The sequence below is a fragment of the Phyllosticta capitalensis genome (genome assembly GCF_038381095.1).
Source record: "Phyllosticta capitalensis strain CBS 128856 chromosome Unknown BKA78scaffold_4, whole genome shotgun sequence".
NCBI classification, from domain to species: domain Eukaryota; kingdom Fungi; phylum Ascomycota; class Dothideomycetes; order Botryosphaeriales; family Phyllostictaceae; genus Phyllosticta; species Phyllosticta capitalensis.
In genome coordinates, this window is record NW_027117442.1 from 1655006 (window position 1) to 1675017 (window position 20012).

General features: G+C 55.4%; 6 protein-coding genes across 6 annotated transcripts; 3 read left to right on the forward strand and 3 right to left on the reverse strand.

The window, feature by feature from the left end:
* Positions 1-1210: 1210 nt before the first annotated feature.
* Positions 1211-5386, reverse strand: BKA78DRAFT_311799 (uncharacterized protein; the record flags this gene model as incomplete). Its single annotated transcript, XM_066888245.1, has 2 exons — positions 2379-5386; positions 1211-2323 (listed from the first exon to the last, which is right to left on the reverse strand). A coding segment is annotated over exon 1 (677 nt), but the record flags the coding sequence as incomplete, so codon positions are not given.
* Positions 5387-5778: 392 nt separating this feature from the next.
* Positions 5779-10501, reverse strand: BKA78DRAFT_119012 (uncharacterized protein). Its single transcript, XM_066882392.1, has 8 exons — positions 9607-10501; positions 9266-9381; positions 9147-9200; positions 9077-9096; positions 8950-9020; positions 7212-7407; positions 6501-6651; positions 5779-6073 (listed from the first exon to the last, which is right to left on the reverse strand). Exons 1-8 carry the CDS (start codon positions 10160-10162, stop codon positions 5939-5941), a joined length of 1299 nt encoding a protein of 432 aa, XP_066745532.1. The 5' UTR covers positions 10163-10501; the 3' UTR covers positions 5779-5938.
* BKA78DRAFT_119023 (methyltransferase TYW3-domain-containing protein) lies at positions 10278-11690 on the forward strand. Its single transcript, XM_066882393.1, has 3 exons — positions 10278-10838; positions 10895-11635; positions 11687-11690. Exons 1-2 carry the CDS (start codon positions 10392-10394, stop codon positions 11375-11377), a joined length of 930 nt encoding a protein of 309 aa, XP_066745533.1. The 5' UTR covers positions 10278-10391; the 3' UTR covers positions 11378-11635; positions 11687-11690.
* Positions 11595-12405, forward strand: BKA78DRAFT_352025 (S-adenosyl-L-methionine-dependent methyltransferase; the record flags this gene model as incomplete). Its single annotated transcript, XM_066891279.1, has 3 exons — positions 11595-11635; positions 11687-11852; positions 11902-12405. The coding sequence occupies 3 exons, from the start codon at positions 11595-11597 to the stop codon at positions 12403-12405; spliced, it is 711 nt and encodes a 236-aa protein (XP_066745534.1).
* A 338-nt stretch (positions 12406-12743) lies between these two features.
* Positions 12744-14393, reverse strand: BKA78DRAFT_294751 (citrate synthase mitochondrial precursor; the record flags this gene model as incomplete). Its single annotated transcript, XM_066886396.1, has 5 exons — positions 12744-12959; positions 13014-14010; positions 14043-14211; positions 14265-14292; positions 14346-14393. 5 exons carry the CDS (start codon positions 14391-14393, stop codon positions 12744-12746), a joined length of 1458 nt encoding a protein of 485 aa, XP_066745535.1.
* Positions 14394-14717: 324 nt separating this feature from the next.
* BKA78DRAFT_311825 (isocitrate lyase) lies at positions 14718-17135 on the forward strand. The gene is made up of 3 exons (XM_066888246.1): positions 14718-15310; positions 15405-16787; positions 16836-17135. The coding sequence occupies exons 1-3, from the start codon at positions 14899-14901 to the stop codon at positions 16841-16843; spliced, it is 1803 nt and encodes a 600-aa protein (XP_066745536.1). The 5' UTR covers positions 14718-14898; the 3' UTR covers positions 16844-17135.
* The last annotated feature ends 2877 nt before the right edge of the window (positions 17136-20012 follow it).

A 20012-nucleotide genomic window follows, 5' to 3' on the forward strand; every position in this document is an offset into this window, starting at 1 on the left:
CTGGCAGCCACCGTTAGGTTCCTGTCCGTTTCCTCGCCCCGTTTCAGGTTCGGCCAGCGCGCCAGCTGTTGGTGTGCGGTTGATGCCGAGGATATGACGCAGGGGGATGCGGTACGCTGGGAGGGAGGAAGGCCCGCCCGCGACGGGAAGGTCCAGCAGCCAGCTGGCCGTCAGTCAGGTACCAACAGGGAAGGCCTCTTTTGGCTTCGTGGCATCTACAGCGAGCGATGCCGAATGTAAAGATGGACAGATTCGATTTTTTCTTCCATCGATAGCAGCGAGACTTTCGTATTGACCTCGCCTCTGCCCGCCTGGTGACACAAGTAGACAGACCGACAGCTGTAAAACGCCTTGCGGCCCTTGCCCGCGTCGTACATACATACGGTACCGTAGATGCGCCTCGGATACTTGCAGAGCCGGCCAGGCACGAAAACGGATTGCTCTACATACATATGTGCGTTGCATGCACCACCCTCATGGACATTGCCGCGACAGCAGACAGTCGACGGAGTCCAGTCCAGACTCACGCCTTGCATCTCCAGCCGGGAAGAAAGAGAGAGAGTGTGTGCGGCAACCAAGTCAGCAGCAATCCGTAATTTCCACGCGCATTCCGCCATTCTTTGGACAAGGCGGCCACTGCAGCACTGTCGTTGTCTTCCATCTCAGTCACACGCCGCTTGGTGATGCGTTTTCCTGCAGCACACAGCAACACCACAAACGCAGCCCAGCTCTTATACGGAGCAAGCCCCGGCAGATTCAAGGCGACTACCCGTCATCCATAAAAGACAGCGCAAAAGTCAAAAGCCGGTCGAGCATATGTCAGTAGTACCTGACAAAGCGCAGGGCGTTCGCTCTTTCCAGCGGCGTGCATGTGGCCCTATGCAGATACGTATATGCGCTGGCCAGGTGCATTTGACGTCGCACAGGAACGCTTCGTGAAGCCTCCACGCATGTACGCAATAACTTGCGGGCCGTGGCAGCATACGACGGGAATTTTGGGTTTTTCGGCGTGCGTTGCCTCTGGATGGGCTTGGGGTTCGGCTGCAAGCTCGCTTCTGGTACCGTTGTAGATGCAGGCAGGGCTGTCCCGAATAGGCAACCGCCTCATCTGCTCACGCAATACTGACCAATCCACCGTCTTACTCGGGCAAACAACTCAATGGATGCGGCGACAGGAGATTAGACTCGAGAGCCGAGTACGGCAGCACTGTGATTTTCAAGGCATCGCCTGTTCTGTTGTTCTGCCTTGCCCCTACCCACCTGCCTTGCGCTGCCTGTCTCAAACATCAATCAAAGATTAAGCTTCCGCGCGCGCCGCGCGGCCGGCCGCCGAGGGGCCGGACCGGCAGGGCACTTCGTTCCGCTCAGGTACCTACCGTCCGTCAGGCGCATAAGGCAGATGGATCCCGAGTGCAGTGACGACTCTCCACCGGAGCCTTTTCATACGACGACCAGCAACTGATGGCTGCCAAAGTGGCATCGAACATGGCTTTGCCTGCCGCTTGATGCGCTAAACTGACTCCAAAGCATCGAATCCGAGAGCGACAAGGACAACGCAACGGCGAAAAGAGCCGCCGACTTTTCCAACCCACTGTTGCTTCTTTGACGACTCGCGCTCTCGCAACTCAATCCACCTTGTACCCAGCCCAACTGCCTCGCCTCGAGCCCATTGTCGCCCTCAGGCTCTCGCCCTCTTTCCAACCTCAACTCAATGCCCGCATCAACTCACAAACAAGAGAGAAAGGGCGCATCGGGCGGCGCGGCGGAAGCGGCTGCTCTAGCTTCCGTACCCACAGGCCCAAGTCCACTTCAGTAGACTTTGCGAGGCGTTTGGGTTAGACGGGCGGGTGTGCGTGTGCAGGAAAGCGTGAAAAGTCTCTTTTTGGCAGCAACAAGATTTTTTCTTTCAATGTCTGGGCTTGGCTCGAGGAAAAACAAGAAAGAGAGAGACGAGAAGAAAAGCTTTTGCAAGATTGGCAAAGAAGCTTTGAGCAAAGTTTTGCCGCGTCGTGCGTGTTCCTGAAAAGAGCTTCTTGACTGCGGTCTGTGAGGCGGACGTGAGTTGGCGCCCGTGTCGAAGATTGATGGAGGAGGGGTTGATGTCGAGAAATCGAGATGCGCATTTTTCGTGATAGGTCAGTTGATGGGGAGGAGGTGACTCATTTCCTCCTCTCCGCCATATAACAAACAAAGCATCGAGGTCGGCGTCGTCTCTCTACCCCGCCTACCTCTCGTTGCATGTACTCTGTACCTGCCAACCCCGCCCAGGAACAGCAGCCCAAAAGGGCGGCCGTGAGCCCGTTTAGGCTTTTTGCATATTAAGGTACGATGCGGCGGCTGCCGGCCGTAGCGTAGCAGCGTTTCTGACCTCCAACAAGGTAAAGGGGAGTGTTTGAGAAGCTGCGGCCATGCGTCCCTTTTTTTTCAAAGGATGGTGGGAGGGAGGATACTTGCGGATGTGTGCAGATTGCCCAGAAACGTAGGGCTAGCTTTGGGAGTATAGTAGAGTGGTGGTGTTGGCGCGAGAAGACTGAGGGACGGTGTTTTCCAACCTTGGCTCCTCTCTGCAGCCCGCATCTGCGTTTACGCTATCGCTTCCAAGCGCGCCGACCAGTCACGATGAGGTCTGGAAGGGAGCCACTCTGCGCCTCGACCTCCCTCGCGAACACGCTCCGGGCCGGGGCTAACTGAGGGTAAATGGCCGCACCACTGAGCGGCCATGAAAGTTTTGTGATGGTTCGAGACCACGTGGGAAAGGGAGGGGGGGACGATAGAAGGGGGCGTGAGACTCAAGGGGCGCGTTGACGGGTATCGTAGGAGAAAATAGGAATGGATTATGGAATGGTGGAGTGGAAGAAAATCGCGCCTTGATCGCTCCCTGGAATGGCATGGCAGAAAGGCATGGCAGGGCAAAGTGTCATGGCATGGGGTTATGAACGAGCGAAGCAAGGACTTGACAGGGCATCATGCCATGCTTTAACCACACGCGCAGCAGTGGAATGAGAAAGCCGGAGACGCGCGGGAGCGCACGACAGGGCGCGGCGCGTGGATGTGTGAATTGGATGGTGTGGATGGTCGGGCATGCGGATTGCGGGCACATGGGCTAGCCTAGCTGGCTGGAACGCTGGAAGTGGAAATGCAAGCAAGGGAGATGAAAGGTATGTGAGTGAGGGGAAAGACGACGCAGATGCCCGGTTTGGGATGTACGTGTACGAGTACTTGCAATGTGGTGTGCTGGCGGAGATGGAGGGTGAGGCGGATACGGTCTTGTCTCGCCTTTTCCTGTTGCAAAGGCGCGTGGCGGTGCTGAAGTCGTTGACGACCACTCGAGGTGAGATGACAGTGCTCACATAGAAACGGTCCATCTAAACTGAGTTGACCAACTTCAGTTGCAATGCCCGCGTCGATGGCTGCCAGGACTTGAGCCAATCGTCCAAGTACATCGTGTACATTGACGACGAGTGTATGCCCAATCTCGATGAAGGACCGCCTACACCGCAACCACCATCGTCATCGGCGGCCAAGGTGGTTGCGGGTGTTCCTGGACGTTCCCTCTGACGTTGAATGCCCGGCAATAACAGTAATGGGACGGCATTATCCACGCTCAGATGAAGCAGAACCGAAACATGGGCCTTCTCCGTCTAACATGCTTCGCCTTGAGCACCTCAGCAGCAGCGGCGGCCGCGGCGGCGAAAAGAAACTTTGTCGTCTTTGACAAGCCTCGCTCGCTCGTTCGCCTCCCTGGGCCACAGAACGCGGACGAGGCTGGCTGCTCTGCATGCCATGCATCTGGTGAGCAACTGGCTTACCCATCCAGTTAGAAGTGGCAGCGAGCTACCCGAGGGATTCGCATGCAGGCCTGAAAGATCCATGTCCGGGGGCCACAACAGCTGTGCATCTCCCATCTCCCATCTCCGCGCAGCAGCTAGCAGCTGCACAGCGGAAGCTCAGCATGCGATCCCGGGGGAGGCGCAGGCATCGACGTCGATTGATGCGGCACCCTCCATGGGAATGTGCTAACCACCTAGCCGGGGAGACCATCGGAGATGGAGTCGCTCTCAGCGCCGGGGCCGGGGCTACCTACTGGGTGCGTACTTCAGGGTGCGGCTGTCTGTCCAGCTCCATCAAACACACCTCACTGTTGCAGACAGACGAACAACAACTGAAGCTTACGTTACCCGCTGGATGCGGTCAGCAGCAAAAGCGGGAGCTATCGTGATGTCTGCGTCCCGTCTGCGCAGCGGCCCTGGCCGTTCTGTTCAGTCATCAGTCGACGCACAGCTGGGGATTGCTAGCCGCGCAGCTGACACGCGCAGTCGATGCAAGATGCAAGAAGCAGGACTACTGCCGCTCTCGAGTCTGCCGCGGCACTGCCTGGATGATTTGCAAATAGCAGAAGAGGTCGAGACCACCGCGGGCATGAAGGACGCAAACGGTAGTGCGTTTGATGCCAAGCAGTCGAGACTATACGACGGGCGTTCCGGTGGCAGCCGGCCGGTGTTGTTTTGTTGTCGCGTCGTATACGCGTCCTGAATCTTGCCTTGCAAGGCAAAGGCGGCAGCCAAGATGAGACCACAAACGGCCAGCAGCGGAAGGGCATCCAAACGTCGAAAAGGGTTGCTAGTCGACGTGGTGGATGTTTGGTGACTCATGCGACAGCAACCGCTTGCGGACGATTGCTCCCGTCGTCTCCGTGCTTGTCCGGAGACCAACAAATGAGAGAAGGGGTGTATTCTGTTATGCTGGTGAAGCTCCACTGGCAGCGGGCCGTGGAGGTTGAACATGGAGATTCCATGTAGTAGTGGCGCATGAAGAAAAGGCCGCGGTGGTGTGGTGTGCAAAATAAGGCTGCCAGCGAGGCGGGAGCTTAAGGGCCGTCTGCGCTGCCGAGTGGATGTTGCCAGGATGACGCTGTAGGCAGACAAATTCACATTCGACATAAACAGGGCGGAAAGACAGACACCGGAGAATACCAAGGCGAGCACAAAGGCGAGACGAAGCAGTCGTGGTGCGAAACGTGACGGGTGTCGCGCCTTGGGGGTGGATTGGGGCGACGGAGGCGCGGTTTATTTATCTCGAACGATCGGATATCCATGCAGGCTGGCAGAATTGCGGGCCGACCCTATCGGGATGCGCATACGAGGGGTCGATATGGGTGTTGTTGATGTTTTCTTCAGGCGTAGCAACAGTCGTGATGGTGGTTGGCGGACGGACGGATTGGATGGGATGCGACGGGCCGGACGTGTCAGGCAATCAGGCAGTTGGTTGGATTCTGGCCTTGTCTGGCGGAGATGCCGGTTGGCGTGGCATGGCAGTTTAGCTTACGGGGTGCACGGCAGCGCGCCGCAGACCGCAGTTCGCTCGGCTCGACACGACACGACGGGACGGGGATGGGCGCGGCGCCGTCCGCTTCTTGACAAGCACGGCGAAGACGGCGAAACGAGGCGCGCAAACAGCGACGCAACTGCAAGAGGCGCAGCAGCACGCTTGTTGTTTGGGGGCGAACTGAAGGCTCCATCGTCTCGCCTCCTCTTTTGCCTCGCTCGTCTACGGGTACTCCAAAGAGAGCATGACGAAGACTCGCACGTGATGCGCTCCGGCAATCAAATAAACTTTCTGCTGCGGACGGGCGCAACCTCCCGAATGCAGCCAAACGGGAACCGACAGGGGGAGGAATTCAGGGGGCGGGCTGACAGGGGCTAGCAAACACTTCAACCCAGGGCACCAAGAGACAGCCCCGCCGTCTTGCCACGCCCCTTGCTTAGCTCTCACGTGACCGTCAAGCCATGCAGGTAAGTGCGGGTAGCAACGATCCAGCTTGCCTGATTCGGCCTGCCCACCGTTTCACCGCCGCCATCAAGGAGGAGCCAACTCACTCTGTATTCGAACACCACATCAAATTGCCCTTCAATTGGATCCATCTCAACCCTACACGTGCTCACTGCTCCGCCTCATCCTCGCCTTCTTGTGACGTCTCATCTTCCTCTTCCTCTTCCTCTTCCTCATCCGAATCCGACTCGTCGTCGCTCGCCGCTGGCCCGTCTGGCATGACGACGCTGTTGAGATACGTGATCTACATCCCCAATCAAGTCTTGTCAGCCGTGCTGCAGCATCTTCTCACACCGCTCGTGGTTGGCCGCGCCCAATCCACCATCATCCCCGCTCCAACGCGGCACCACCCACAAGAGACAGGTAACATGATGATGGATGCAGCCCGCTGCGCTTACACGCGCTGCTTCAACGTCCACTTTTAGGCTCCTGGCGGCACATCCAACCACCACCGACGACAAGTCATTCAGCACCACAGACTCTCGTCAGGCCCGCTGCTGCTTGCTTCCACATCATTGTCCACATCATCCAAATCATCGTCATGTGTCTGTCTGGGTGGTGCCACGCCGGCTCCCGCGGCTCTTGTGCTGATGACCTGTCTGTTTGACACTGTCGGGGAGCCTACTCTCCCATCCGCTGCAAGGGCTCAAGGGCGATTGGAGGGCACTCACAAATGGTAGCATGTCGGCAACTATGCCGGCGACTCGCTCTGCCGCCTGGCCCGTCCCAACGATTTCAGTGTCCTTCAACTTTTTGCCAATCGTAAAGCGTCTGAGTCGCAGGAGTGAAATGTCTTTGTGGTCAGGCGTGTATCCAGCAGGACTGTTGCGCGATTAGCATTCCAGATCCAACATCGCAGCCTCCCCACGGCCAATGCGAGGTTGATCCCCAGTGCCCCTCGTGAGAACTAAATGGACGTGCCAGAGCTCGGCGCTCGCCAGCGTGCCGCCGCCGAGGCCGTCAGTGACTTGTTCAGGACAAGATTCTGAAGATTTTGCTCTACCCCTCTCTCAGTGCTGGGACACCGCGGCGCCCGCCCTTCGAGACAAGGAGCGCGTTCTCCTGTTGGGTTCTCCGAGAATCTTTGTGGCTTCGGTCGTTGCCCAAGAGCGGACCGGCCCAGCGGAGGTAGATCCCGGCTGGAGATAGCATCGAAATCCTCTTCGCTCTCGATACTGTCCATCATGCCAAAGTGTTGTCCCATCTATCTGCTTCGAGAACCCCTTTCCACCGCAGAAATGTGTTCCCAACGGACGTGGCCTCGACGCTCGTCTCAGTGACAAGTGCCTTGCGACGTCGCCAGGTTCCATCATCCTCGCAAAGCCCCACCTCTCACGGCAGCACGCTGGGAGCAGGTCTGTTCAGGAAAACGTTGTACTAACCATCTCACAAGAGCGTTTTCCTTGTTGGCTTCGACAAAGGCACGAACTACCTTCTTCTCGTCCTCGCTGTTCACGCCGAGAATCCCCTTGCGGACCCTTTTGTCGAGGAGCACGCCCTTGAGTCGTTCCGGGTGCCTGTCAATGTCGCGTCGGAGCCGCTCAAGAGCCGTTTTGTCGGGATTCCAGATGCCACCGCCTGTTACGTCGATCTGTTAGCCATACAAAAAAGGGGTTGGGCAGTTGGCGGAGGCATAAGCGAAATGCTATGGGAAGGAGAGGTGCTTTGGGCCGTTTGCTTGGTCCATGAGCCGGCTACGCTGTCTTCCCATGCCCCCGACCGTCGTGAAGGCACTCAAAGCCTTGTTCCATGGTCCCATCAAGCTTTTGACGGATAGTGTGCCGGATTGGTGACAGTCGACGCTCCATGCTCGAGATGTTTGTTGGAACACACAAGAGGCGGGTCGGAGTGCAAATTTTGCAGTGACCGTCGGTCTGAGGATCCTGACTTGGCTCGCAAGCAGACCCGGTCGTGTGTGAACATGGCTGAGAGTTCTCTGATGCTGGCCTAGTTGTCGACTTGGGCTGGATTGCACGAGACTGAAATGTTGAAGCTTCCGTGCCGTGATCATTATCCGCAGTCGCTGGTGCTGAGCTGGCTCTGACCTCCGTGGGCAAAGGCTGGTGATCCTTCTCGAAGAACCATGGACTCGTTCAGAGCTTGTCTAGGAGGCGTGTTGACGGTGACTGTTGACGTCTGAGTGTTGGCTACCCAGACGTAAACACAGACATTGAGTCGCCTAAGGCGACAGCAGAGGCGTAGACTGAGAACCACGAAAAGAGCGCAGTGCAAGTGCTGTCGAAGAGCCGAAGATTTCTCGCTCCGTGCCTTTCCAGCAAGCAATGCACTCAAAAGAATTCCACCAGCCCCTTCGCTCTCTGCTCAACATTGCAGCCCGCTCGAATGCACTCCACGTCGGCACTCCACGTCGCACTTTGGACCACTGCTCGTCCACCGCTCGCACGGCTCTGGGAGGCCACACGGCATGTGAACATGTCCTCCCAGGACTCTTGCAGCAGCCACCTTGCACCACGAAGTCTGAGTTTTGACAGTGCCACAAGTTCGCCGCGAATCCCCCTAAACAACATTTCACTCGCTTGATCGAGGCACTGTGGCCATGGTAAGGGCACACCTGCGCCACGATAGCGGTCAGGCGTACGGACGAGATTGATGGAAGCCGTTTTCGTCCCGCTGGATACCATAGGGGCGGGGCTAAACGCAATGCCGTCGCACTGCGTTGAAGTGGCCCGAAAGACATTGTCTGCTGACCTCCTTCCTCGTTACTACATTGCGAAAGTAAAAAGGACAGAGCCAGTTCTGGTGTAACTCTACCTTGAATAAGTGCCACAGCAGCGTGACGAGACGGCTCCAGCTCTCAGCGCCCACCGCATGGTTGTCTGACAGCCGTGAACGTAGCGTGGCCAGGTTCCACAGCGCGGCATCATTTAGATGGCGTGCAACATGTATTGGTCCAGCAATCGCGCTCAGCGTAACCCTTTTCCTATCGCGCATGTTGCACGACAGGACACACACAAAGAGGCTTGGGCCCACACTGCGTGTTTTTGCGGCTCATTTGGAATTCACCTTGCAAGGCGTATGCAAACCGAGACCCTTGCCTGACGCAATTCGCTCCTATTTTTGATTGGGGATGCGGTCGTCGACGAAAAAGAACTCACTCACCGACTAGACTGGCACCTGGCTTGACCTGCAGGTAGTAAGCGGCGTACGGTCCTTTCCGCCCGGTCCGGGACCTATGTAGAACGGCTTCAGTTGCAGATTTCTCGAGTGTGGCGCACGGGAAGCAAACCAGGCCGCGGAGAATAACGTCTATAGCGGGTTAGTCTGAATCCTGCCGGACTGGGGGTGTGGCAAGGAACCTTGTATGGTGTTGGGTCAGACGTGAATCTAATGTCTCTGTGGATTCGGAAGACCTGTACACTGTGCATTAGCTTCACCCACCCCCTAACGGAAGCGCTTGCTTCGAGGGAGCACCTACGACGTCCTTGATCGGCAGCTCTGGAACCGTGTCATCCGCCTGGATGACCTTTTCCGTGAGGCACTCGACAAACGAGTTGAAATCTTTCAGGGATTGGCGATAGTCGGGATCATGCACTGCATACGCCCACCATGTATTAGCCTCAAGAGGTGCCTCTCGACCACCTTGCAGTCCACTGTCTCAGCGCCCAGACGGCGGGACACGTGTTCAACGGTCCTTTGCGGGCGAGTACAATGCGACTGAGCGGTGGTTGTGGGTGCGGGTACATACAGGCAGAGCAGGCGAGCGGTCAACTTTGCCACAGGCCCGTCCACCTCTGCAGAATGTGGGGATATGCTCACTCTTCATCCACGCTCGATTGTTGTTATTGGCCAAGTCTCGTAGGAACAGCAGTGTATTCGGGTGTATCGTATCATCTCTATACGGGGTGCTGCCAGCTTCCCTGGGCTTGGGCTTCTTGATGATCAGCTGCTTGTCTGGAGAGAGCCCCGTAGCCACACTCCTCCAAGACTCGTTGCCCTTCTTGCCTGCTACTGCCTTTGATGCACCAGCACCAGACTTGCTCGCCCGACCCCTTCTTTTGGGCTTGGCCTCTTCCTCGGAAGAAACCGCATCCTCCTCGGACTCTGGCGATGTCGAGTCTGGGGCGTCGCTCTTCTCCTCGTAACCAGAGCCCTCGTTCCCCGCAGACGCGTCTTCCGACGACTGCTCCTCTTCTTGGGCGCTGTCCGATGCGCGCCCAAAGTACTTGCTCTCCTTGGACGTGACCTTGGAGCTACCTTGGACCCTTGACCGCTTGGTTTGCCGAGTCGGCGTTTGTTTGGGCGAAGCGGCCCTCTTCGCGGCGCGGCTCGAGGCGGAAGGTGCAGCTGCTTGACGGGCCGATCGACGGGGCATTGTGATCGTGCTGGCGACGAACCAATCGAGGAGTCGACGAACGGTTGCGATGGTGTTTGGTCAACAGTCGGTTCTGGCGGAGAGGTCCTAAGCGACACGGATGACGCACTAGACTCGACGCGTTGTCGCGTCCGAAACTCCGGTCACACGGTCCCTGCACTGCTCTCCCATCTTTTTGCTTCGCGCCGCCGCCGCCAGGATCAGAAAGAACAAAACATCTGCATACGTCATGTCTTCCGTTTTCCTGGCCAAGAAACAAAAAATTGTTGACCATCTCAACCAGCCTGTCGACGAGTACAGCGATCTATCACCAAAGGGCTCAATCGACCAGGGCATCAGAATCCTGATTGACGAAATCAACCAACTCCAAGGGCTCGTCACGACCAGCAGCTGCGCAGGTCGAATCAGTGCGTTCCTCGAGGGCAGGAAGAAGAGCTCCCCTGCACAAGATTCTGCGCCGCGCGATGCGCCGCATGAGCAACAAAGCATCGCCGGACCAGGAGGAAAAGGCGGTGGACAATGGCTTTTCGTGTCCCATGATGCAGTTGAGCTTCCTTCGGACGTCACCGAAAATTACTTCTCGACCCTGTTCGGGTTGAGAGGGGAAGCTGAGGCCGTCCAGCGTGCTAAGCATCAGGCAGGACGGAGATATGTACATCTCAAATTTGAGGCCATGGTATGTTCCTCACCGCAACTACCTGCAAGGTGCCTCGCAAATCCCTGACCGGCCAGATACTGCACCTCTTGACTGCCTCGCTCGATGACGCGCAAAAGGTACTTTCGGCTGCCTTGCAAGCCGGGTTTCGAGAAAGCGGTGCTGTCGGACTGACCGCAAATGCTGACGGCTCCGTGACACCCATGGTCGCGGTCCGTTCAATAGGCCTTGCCTTTGACGCGGTTGTAGGATACGAAGACGAGGACGGAAAAATGGTTGCCGTTGTCAGCGAACCCTACTTGCGGTCATTGGTAGAATTGGCAAATGAGAGATTTGCCGTCAATACTGAGCGCATCGCAAGATTCAGATCTCACTTGCTCGAACAATATTGCCAGAATGGCAAACAGTCCAAAAACAAGAAGGGTGCTGATTGGGAAGACGCAGCCGCAAGAAGAGAGCGGAAGCGAGCAGAGGGCTTGAAGCTGCAGCAAGCCAAAGCCAAAGAACAAAGAACATCTGAATCCAATGACGATGTCGCTCTGGATGCTGTATTCGACTGAAAGGAGAGATGTGGTGGAGCCAAGAGCAGTTTAGTCTCCGTCCGGCAAGATTTCAGCCAATAGGAGAGTTCGGTCTTGTATGCACTAGGCGACAACCTTCCGTTTGGTTCACGACAATTCGAGCTGAAGAAGTCGCAATCAACATAAAATCGCAGAACTCTCGTGGTTAGAGAGGGCGTATCAACAGCCTTTACTTCACTTGTTCTCAACCGCAAACATGACGACGACCAGCACTGAAGCCAACCGCGCCTACTTCGAGTCAGCAGCATCCGGATCCACACTCGTTTTCATATTGCTAACTCAATGCAGTAAATTGGCATCTGAATATGAAGCCAAACCGTGGCAAAAAGCTATGAGCTCCATGATCACAAGAAACATTCACGAGCGTCGTGACTGGCTTGGGTTGGCCGACAATCCCGAGCAAAAGGAAGTGCGCCTTCTCGACTATGCATGTGGTACTGGTCTAGTCTCAAGGGTACGAATTATATCTCCAATGCTCAAGTCACTTCCTGAATCGAGACTAGGCTCTTTGGCCTCGCATCACGGCAAGCCGCGGCATCGACCTCTCAACAAACATGGTCCAAGTCTTCAACTCGCGCGCCGAATCCGCCGGCCTCACCCCCGAGCAGATGAACGCCGTCCAAGGTGACCTGCTGAGCAAGGAGGAGCAACCGCATCTCTCGGACCCCTCACTCTTCAACTTCGACGTCGCCGCTGTGGGTCTGGGCTTCCACCATTTCGAAGACGTGATCGAGGCGACGAAGCAGCTGGCCGCGCGCCTCAAGCCTGGCGGCGTCTTCTTCATCGTCGACTTTGTCAACGATCGCGAAAGGGAGGTTCCGCATGGCTGGCAAGGAGTCATCACGATCAATGGATTCAATGAGTCTGGCATGCGTAAGCTGTTTGAAGAAGCGGGGCTTGTCGACTTTGGCTTCAGTGTTTTTGATGAGCAAGCGGAGATGTACTTTAATGATCAGAAGCAGCTCAGGACAGTGTTCATGGCGAAGGGGATGAGACCGCTGCAGTGATCTCGAACTCGGTATTTGCGAAGCGCTCGAGAGTCTTTTGCTTTGAGGACTGTCAGTTTTAGTGTTGGGGTCTTGTAAGCAAACTGGGAATTCGGTTAACAGAACGAACATCGATGTTTGAAGTTTATTCACAAGCTACAAACTGCAATTGGACAATCATGACGCTGCGAGGAGATTGAATTGATAACAACGAGTGCTCCTTGTCTCCGTGCAATATAAGAAGCAGTGACTCCCATCGCTCAAGCCAGTTCTATTCGTAAGGTAATCTACATGACGTCGTCAATTGCATGAAAGAAGTGCATCGCTCTCATTAAGCATCCGTTTTACCGCGGCCACCTCTACTGTCCACCAACCTGCTTCAGAATGCCCGCGAGGTTGATACTCTTGGGACGCTCAATGGGAAGGCCGAGGGCGCGGTCCCAGACGAGTTGGGCAAGGGGACCAAGTCCACGGCTGACACCGAAAGTCGCCGTGTAGTAGAGGGTCTCCTTGAAGCCGTAGTAGTGAAAGAGAACACCGGAAGAAGAGTCGACGTTGGGGAAGGGGTTCTTGGTCTGTGGTGGGAGTTGTCAGTCAGAGTTGACATGGCGAAAGAAATGAGTGCTTACCTTTCCATGTTCAGTCAGAACATCTGGAGCGACTTCAGAGTTGATCTTGACCAACTGGAAGACGGGGTCGCTGGCAATCTCCGGTCGTGCAGAAGCAAAGTCCATCAGCGCTTGGAACCGTGGGTCGGGCTTGCGGAGCACGGCATGTCCATAACCGGGAATGACGCGTCCAGACTTGAGTGTGGTCCACAGGTAGTCCTTGACGTCTTCAGGCTTGAAGTTTGAGGGGATCGCCTCCTTCATCTGAAGGATCCAGCGAAGAACCTCTTGCGCGGCGAGTCCGTGAAGAGGCCCTGCGAGGCCTTGAAGTCCAGCACTGTAACTCAAGAAGGGATCACTGAGTGCGCTACCAACCAAGTGAGTAGCGTGTGCAGAGACGTTGCCGCCTTCGTGGTCTCCGTGGAGGGCCAGGTATAGTCTGAGCAAGTCCTGGAAGCCCTCATTCTCCTTTCCACCTTTGCCCAACATGGCCGCGAAGTTGTATGACCAATCCTGATCCAAGTCGACCTTGGCAGGGAGAGCACCTCCTCCGCGGTAGGCGTTTTGATAGATTTTGGCAGCAATGGTGGGCAGTTTGGCGAGCAGCGAGATGGAGTCGTCGAAGACAGGCTCCCAATAGTCGGCCTTGTTCATACCCTTTTCGTACATTTTGGCAAACTTGGATTCGTAGTTGAGAGCAGAGACTGCGCAGGCAAATTGGGTCATGGGGTGCAAGTCTTTGGGGAAGTCATCCAGCATCTTTTCCACAAACTTGGGAATCGATGCCTTCTCTGCAAGCTCTCGAGACAGCTGCCGCACTTGAGAAGTCGAAGGAACCTCGCCAGTGATGAGAAGCCAGAACATGGCTTCGGGCAACATTTCTGTGCCGCTGGTGCCCTTGGGCAGCTCCTTCTGACAGTCCTTGATGGTGCGTCCGTGAAAGCGAATGCCCTCATTGGGGTCTAGGACAGAGCCTTCCCAAACCATGGCCTTCAGACCTCTTTGAAATCTCTCAGCACTAATCCTTTCAGGTAGAAGTGGGTCTCATACCTCATGCCACCCAGTGTGTTTTCTACCTTGACATCGCCAAGTTTCTTGTCCGAGTGAGCCTTGACTTGCTTCAGCAGCTCCCGTTTCTCGGGAATGACCCTCTTGAGTGTTCCCTTGAGATCTTGTTCGGATGAGGAGGCATAACCGCGGGTTTGGTTGGCGACTTGGGCTACAAGGTGGAGTGAGCGGGACGTGATGCGGCACAGGAATGGAGGATAATACCAGTGCTTATGGGCTGAATCACTGATGGCTGTCCAAATATCAGCTTCATTCCTTGAGTATATTCCGACGGTTAGAACTCACTCGGAGGCTCCTGAGAGTCCTGGAAGCAACGCGCGCTTTCAATGCCATGATGGAGACAATGGACCCAAGCTCCCTGTGCCAAGAATGAGGTTGCGGAGCTCTATTTGGAGGATTGAAGAATTAATTCGTAAAGATCAAGGTAGCAGCGGAAAGGTGAAGCTTTGATGTACTCTCTCCCAAAATTTGGAGGCTTTAGGACAACGTGTGGTGTGGTTGGGAGCGAGTGGAGAGTTGTTGGAGCTGAGCTCCCCCACACGCACGTCCAGGGCCCTCGGCTCAGCAACGTCAGAGCCCCAACCGTGTGTTCGCCCTCGGCCCGCTACCCCGGCCTCCCCCAGAATAATCGCCCGCCCACGACGTCGTCCCACCGTCACCACACCATCCTCGGCACTCTTTGGTTCCCTTCGCCCTTTGAACCACATTCCCACTCTTTGGTCCCTCTGATTTTGGCGTGCCCGTGATTCAATCGTCTTGGGCCAGATTTTTCACTCGCCAAACTTCAGGACCCTGCCTGCGGACCCTCGAATCGCAGGGCAGCATCCCAGTCTCCATCATGCTTCGCAGCGCAACCCGCACGCTGTCGAGGCAGACTCGTCAGATTTCCCGCGTACAAGCTACTGCAGTTCTTCGCCCGTTCTCAACCTCTGTGTACCGCATGTCTTCCTCCCAGCTCCCACCCGTTTCGCCACCAGTCTCGACCGCGTTGCCGACCGACGCATATCAGCTTCTTCCCGAGAAAGACAAACAAGGTCCCATTGAGGATGCTTTATTCGACGCGCAGGTGCAACAAGTGAAGGAGTGGTGGTCTTCCCCACGGTACAAGGACATTAAGAGGCCATACTCGGCCGAAGATGTGGTCAGCAAGAGGGGAACTCTTCAACAGACATACCCTAGCTCGTTGATGGCAAGAAAGCTATTCAACCTGCTGGAGGAGCGTATCGCAGAGGAGGAGCCAGTCCACACAAGTGCGTGTCCCGCGCCTGATACAGGCCATTTAGCATCTCCGCGACGGACGTTGTATTTCACAGTCGAGCTAATACAATTGAAATTCTTCAACAGTGGGCGCAATTGATCCAGTGCAAATGACTCAACAAGCGCCAAATCAAGAGATTCTCTACGTGTCTGGCTGGGCCTGCTCTTCCGTTCTGACCACCACAAACGAGGTCTCTGCTGATTTTGGCGACTATCCATACAACACCGTGCCAAACCAAGTCCAGCGTTTGTTCAAGGCTCAGCAGCTGCATGACCGCAAGCACTGGGACGCTCGGCGGAAGCTCAGCCCCGAAGAGCGCGCCAAAACTCCGTACATCGATTACATGCGCCCGATTGTCGCAGACGGAGACACGGGCCACGGCGGTCTCACTGCTGTCATGAAGCTTGCGAAGCTGTTTGCTGAGAATGGAGCTGCCGCTGTGCACTTTGAAGACCAGCTGCATGGAGGTAAGAAGTGCGGCCATCTCGCTGGCAAAGTCCTTGTTCCCATTGGCGAGCACATCAACCGCCTAGTCGCGACCCGATTCCAATGGGATGTCATGGGCACCGAGAACCTCGTCATCGCGCGGACGGATTCAGAGAGCGGCAAATTGCTCAGCAGTGCGATTGACGTGCGGGATCATGAATTCATCCTAGGCGTGACTGACAATGTCGAGCCTCTGGCTGAGACTCTGCAAGAAATGGAGCTCAAGGGGGCCAGTGGTGCTGAGATTGACGCTTTTGAGGCAGAATGGGTGAAGAAGCACAAGCTGGTCACTTTTGACGAGGCCGTCAAGGCACACCTGGAGGCCGAGGGTGCTTCAAGACAGACCGTCCTCTCTTACATCGCAGAAGTCAAGAAGGATCCCAACCTCTCCCTCAGCAAACGCCGTGCTCTCGCTTCGGGCCACAGCAAAACTCCGGTATTCTGGTCCGAGAACATTCCCCGCACTCGCGAAGGCTTCTACCACTACCGCGCCGGCCTGCCTGCCGCAACCAAGCGCGCCATCGAGTTCTCGCCGTACGCCGACCTGCTCTGGCTTGAGACCAAGGAGCCGAGCGTCAAGCTGGCGGCGCACTTTGCGGGTGAGATACACGCCAACACGACGCCAGACAAGAAGCTCGTGTACAACCTTAGCCCCAGCTTCAACTGGTCAGGCCACGGCTTCTCAGAGGAGATGCTCAAGAGCTTCATCTGGGACCTTGCGCGCCACGGCTTCGTGCTGCAGCTCATCTCGCTGGCGGGTCTGCATAGCACAGCGACCATTACGAATGAGCTGAGCAAGGCGTTCAAGAACGACGGCATGCTGGCGTACGTCAACTTGGTGCAGAAGAGGGAGAAGGAGACGGGCTGCGACGTCTTGACGCATCAGAAGTGGAGCGGTGCGAGCTACGTTGATGGCATGCTTGGTGCTGTCCAGAGCGGTAGTTCGGGCAGCAAGAGCATGGGCGAGGGGAACACGGAAACCAGTGAGTAGTCTGCGCCTGTGGAGATTACCGCACTGACAACGCAAACAGACTTTTGAAATGCCGATCTAGATAGTGGACAGAGAAGCTAGTCGCGTCAACGGCTGCTTCTGGTCCATACTTGATTGTGCTGTTGAGATCTTGCCCACGGCCAGCAATTACAGTCAAAGCCCTCCACTGACGAATGCTCTCTGTACGTTAGATGGTGCCACGAGACAAACAAGTCTCCACTTTCCCCTGTAGGTAGTTCGACAAGCGTAGAAATTCACCTCTTCAAAATTCAAAGTCAAATAAACAATTAGACCTGATTGAATTCTCTGGTAGTTTTGCCAAATCAAGGACTTTCACACCAAACGTCATTTCCTATAGGAATCAGCCTGCTCGCTGGACTGAAGAATCTACTACCGCATCAAACAGCCACAGACACGCCGGAAGGCCTCGACCGTTCTCTCACTCAAACACGTATGCCTATCTTCGGCAGCCATCATTTCCCGTTTGCCTTTCAGTACTCGATCATCGAGGTTTTCTGTAAGCTAAACAGGCGGATAGAAACGAGTGGATATACAAAGAAGTTCGGAGGCAAGTATCGAGCCAAAATAGGCAACTTTAGATATAGCTTGACATTGAACGTCTACAGACACGCCCGAATGTGGGCGAGACTAGGGCGTGAGTAACGCCAAGGCATGAGACTTTGACCTCGGGCCTTGACCTCAGACCTTGACAACAGGTCTTAATTACCTATAGGCCCTGAGTGTGGGCCTCTGAGCATGCTACGACGTTCAATCTTACTTCTATTGCCCCATTTATCCAAGGAGCCAAATTGGGTAATTCACGATGTAGCTCAACATCGAACGTCTACACAGACACGTCCTGACGCGGGTGAGGCTAGGGCGTGAGTGAGGCCAAGGAATAAGGCCTTGACTACACCTCGGGCTTTGAATACACCTCGGGCCTTGACCACAGGCCCCGACTATAGGTCTTGACCTCAGACCTTGACCACAGGCTTGACCACAGGCTTTACGGGCCTTAAGCTTTGCCCTCAGACCTTGCTCTCAGGCCTTGGGGCATATCATCAGGGCCTGGAGCATATCATCAGGGCCTGGGGCATGTCATCAGGGCCTGGGGCATGTCACGACGTTCAATTTTACTTCTTTCACCCCTTTCGGCTAAGGAGCTAAAATGGGTATTTTGTAACATCGAACGTCTACAGACACGCCCGAATATGGGCAAGGGCAAGGCTAGGGCGTGAGTCCAAGGCGTTAACCTTGACATAGCCCTTGACCTCAGACCTTTAACTCCTCAGACCCGGACCTCAGACCTGGACCACAGGCTTTACAGGCCTTAAGCTTTGCCCTCGGACCTTGACCACAGGGCCTGACTACACGCCCTGACCACAGACCTTAACTAACTATAGGCCCTAGCCACAGTTGACTGACAACAAGCCCTGACTATAGGCCGTGACAACCGACCTGGACAACAGGCTTTGTCCTTTGGCGTTGAGCTTGGGCCTTAACCACAGGCCCTGACCATAGGCCTTGGAGCCCACGGCGTTCAATCTTACTTCTATCACTCCTTTTGGCCAAGGAGCCGAATTGGGTAACTCAAGATGTGGCTTAATATTGAACGTCTACACAGACACGCCCTGAAGTAGGTGAGGCTAGGGCGTGAGTAAGGCCAAGGCGTGAGACCTTGACATAGGCCATGACTGCAGGCCTTGACCCTAGGCCCTGACCGCAGGCTTTGACCGCAGGCCTTGACCGCAGACCCGGCTCTCGGCCTCGGGGCTAATCATCAGCCCCAGGAGCCAAATTGGGTAACTCGGGATGTGGCTTAACTTCGACCGTCTACACAGACACGCCTGAACGTGAGGACTAAGGCCTTGCTTGACCTTGACCTTGACCTCAGGCCTCGGGGAATATCAGTAGGCCCTAGAGCATGCTACGATTAATCTTACTTCAATCACCCCATTTGGCTAAGAAGCCGAATTGGGTAACTCGAGATATAGCTTAGCATCAAACGTCTTCACAGACACGCCCTGAAGTGGATGGCTAGGGCGTGAGGCCTTGAATACAGGCATGTAGGCTTGGGGTGTATCTTCATTCAGAGGAGGTGTAGAGGTGCTCGAATGCTCCCTGTAGTGCTTCTCCCACAAGCTCAAACATCCGAGTCGTTGAGTGACGTGGCAGTTGAATGCTCCCTATACACAAGCATCCTGACTTAGTGATTTGCAAGACTTTGGCACCTAGCCATGGAGGTAATATTTTTTCAGGGTTCGCAACCCACTGCGGTACCGGCATCGTCCATTCCAATACTGTCTTGATCCTACCATTTCCCCCTTTTTTAATGTCGGGGTCCGAGCATCTTTGTTAGCCGTGCTAGTCGCCGACCTCATAAATCCGGTCATGTTGGTCGTCGACTTTGCTGACTCCGTGCACGAAGCGCTCTGGAAGATATTCACTCAATCGCTGAGGATTTCAAAGCTCGAATACTCCCTGAGTCTGACCACCTTCGCGCTTCCTTGCTATTGGGAAGAGTCGGATTTGGCAAACTCTTACCGTCGTCCATGAAGTTTTGAACAGTCTGGTTGACAAAGTTGTGACACAGACGCCGATCATGCTTAGTAGGAAGATTATCTGGTCGAAGGTTTTGCACAGGGAGTTCGGATAAGGCTGTTCCCGGCGCTTGTCCCAAATTTTCCTGATTGGGACGCATTGCCGCGACGGCATCTGAGCAAGCCTCGGCACCCTCCGCGGAACACTTCATTATCATTTAAACGTCTTCGTGTTCGATTTCAACTTGGTGTCTGTAAATACCGACGATCCAGCACCAGCCGCCTGTTGGAAACTGTGTCGGGGTCCCGGAGCCTCCATTCTGTCTCCGAGCTCCGTCGGGATCGATTAATGAACCGTCATCCAAACACCTGTGTCTACAAAAGCTACAGACCACGGCCTGGTAGCACAAAAATTCGCGGCACACACATCTGCGACTTGTTTTTAACCATTTTGTCTGTGGACTTTGAATGCTCCCTGAACGATTCCGAAAGGACTTGATTGCTCCTGACCCCTTCACTTCAATGGCGCTTGAATGCTCCCCGTCTGCGCGCGTTTTGAGGCAAGCAGGAAAACTGGCAATTCTATCAAGTACTCGTACGGCCGACTACTGGCCACCAAGGTATGCTCATTGATTCCGCGGGAAAATTGCTTGGCTCACCAATCCCGCAAAGCCTTT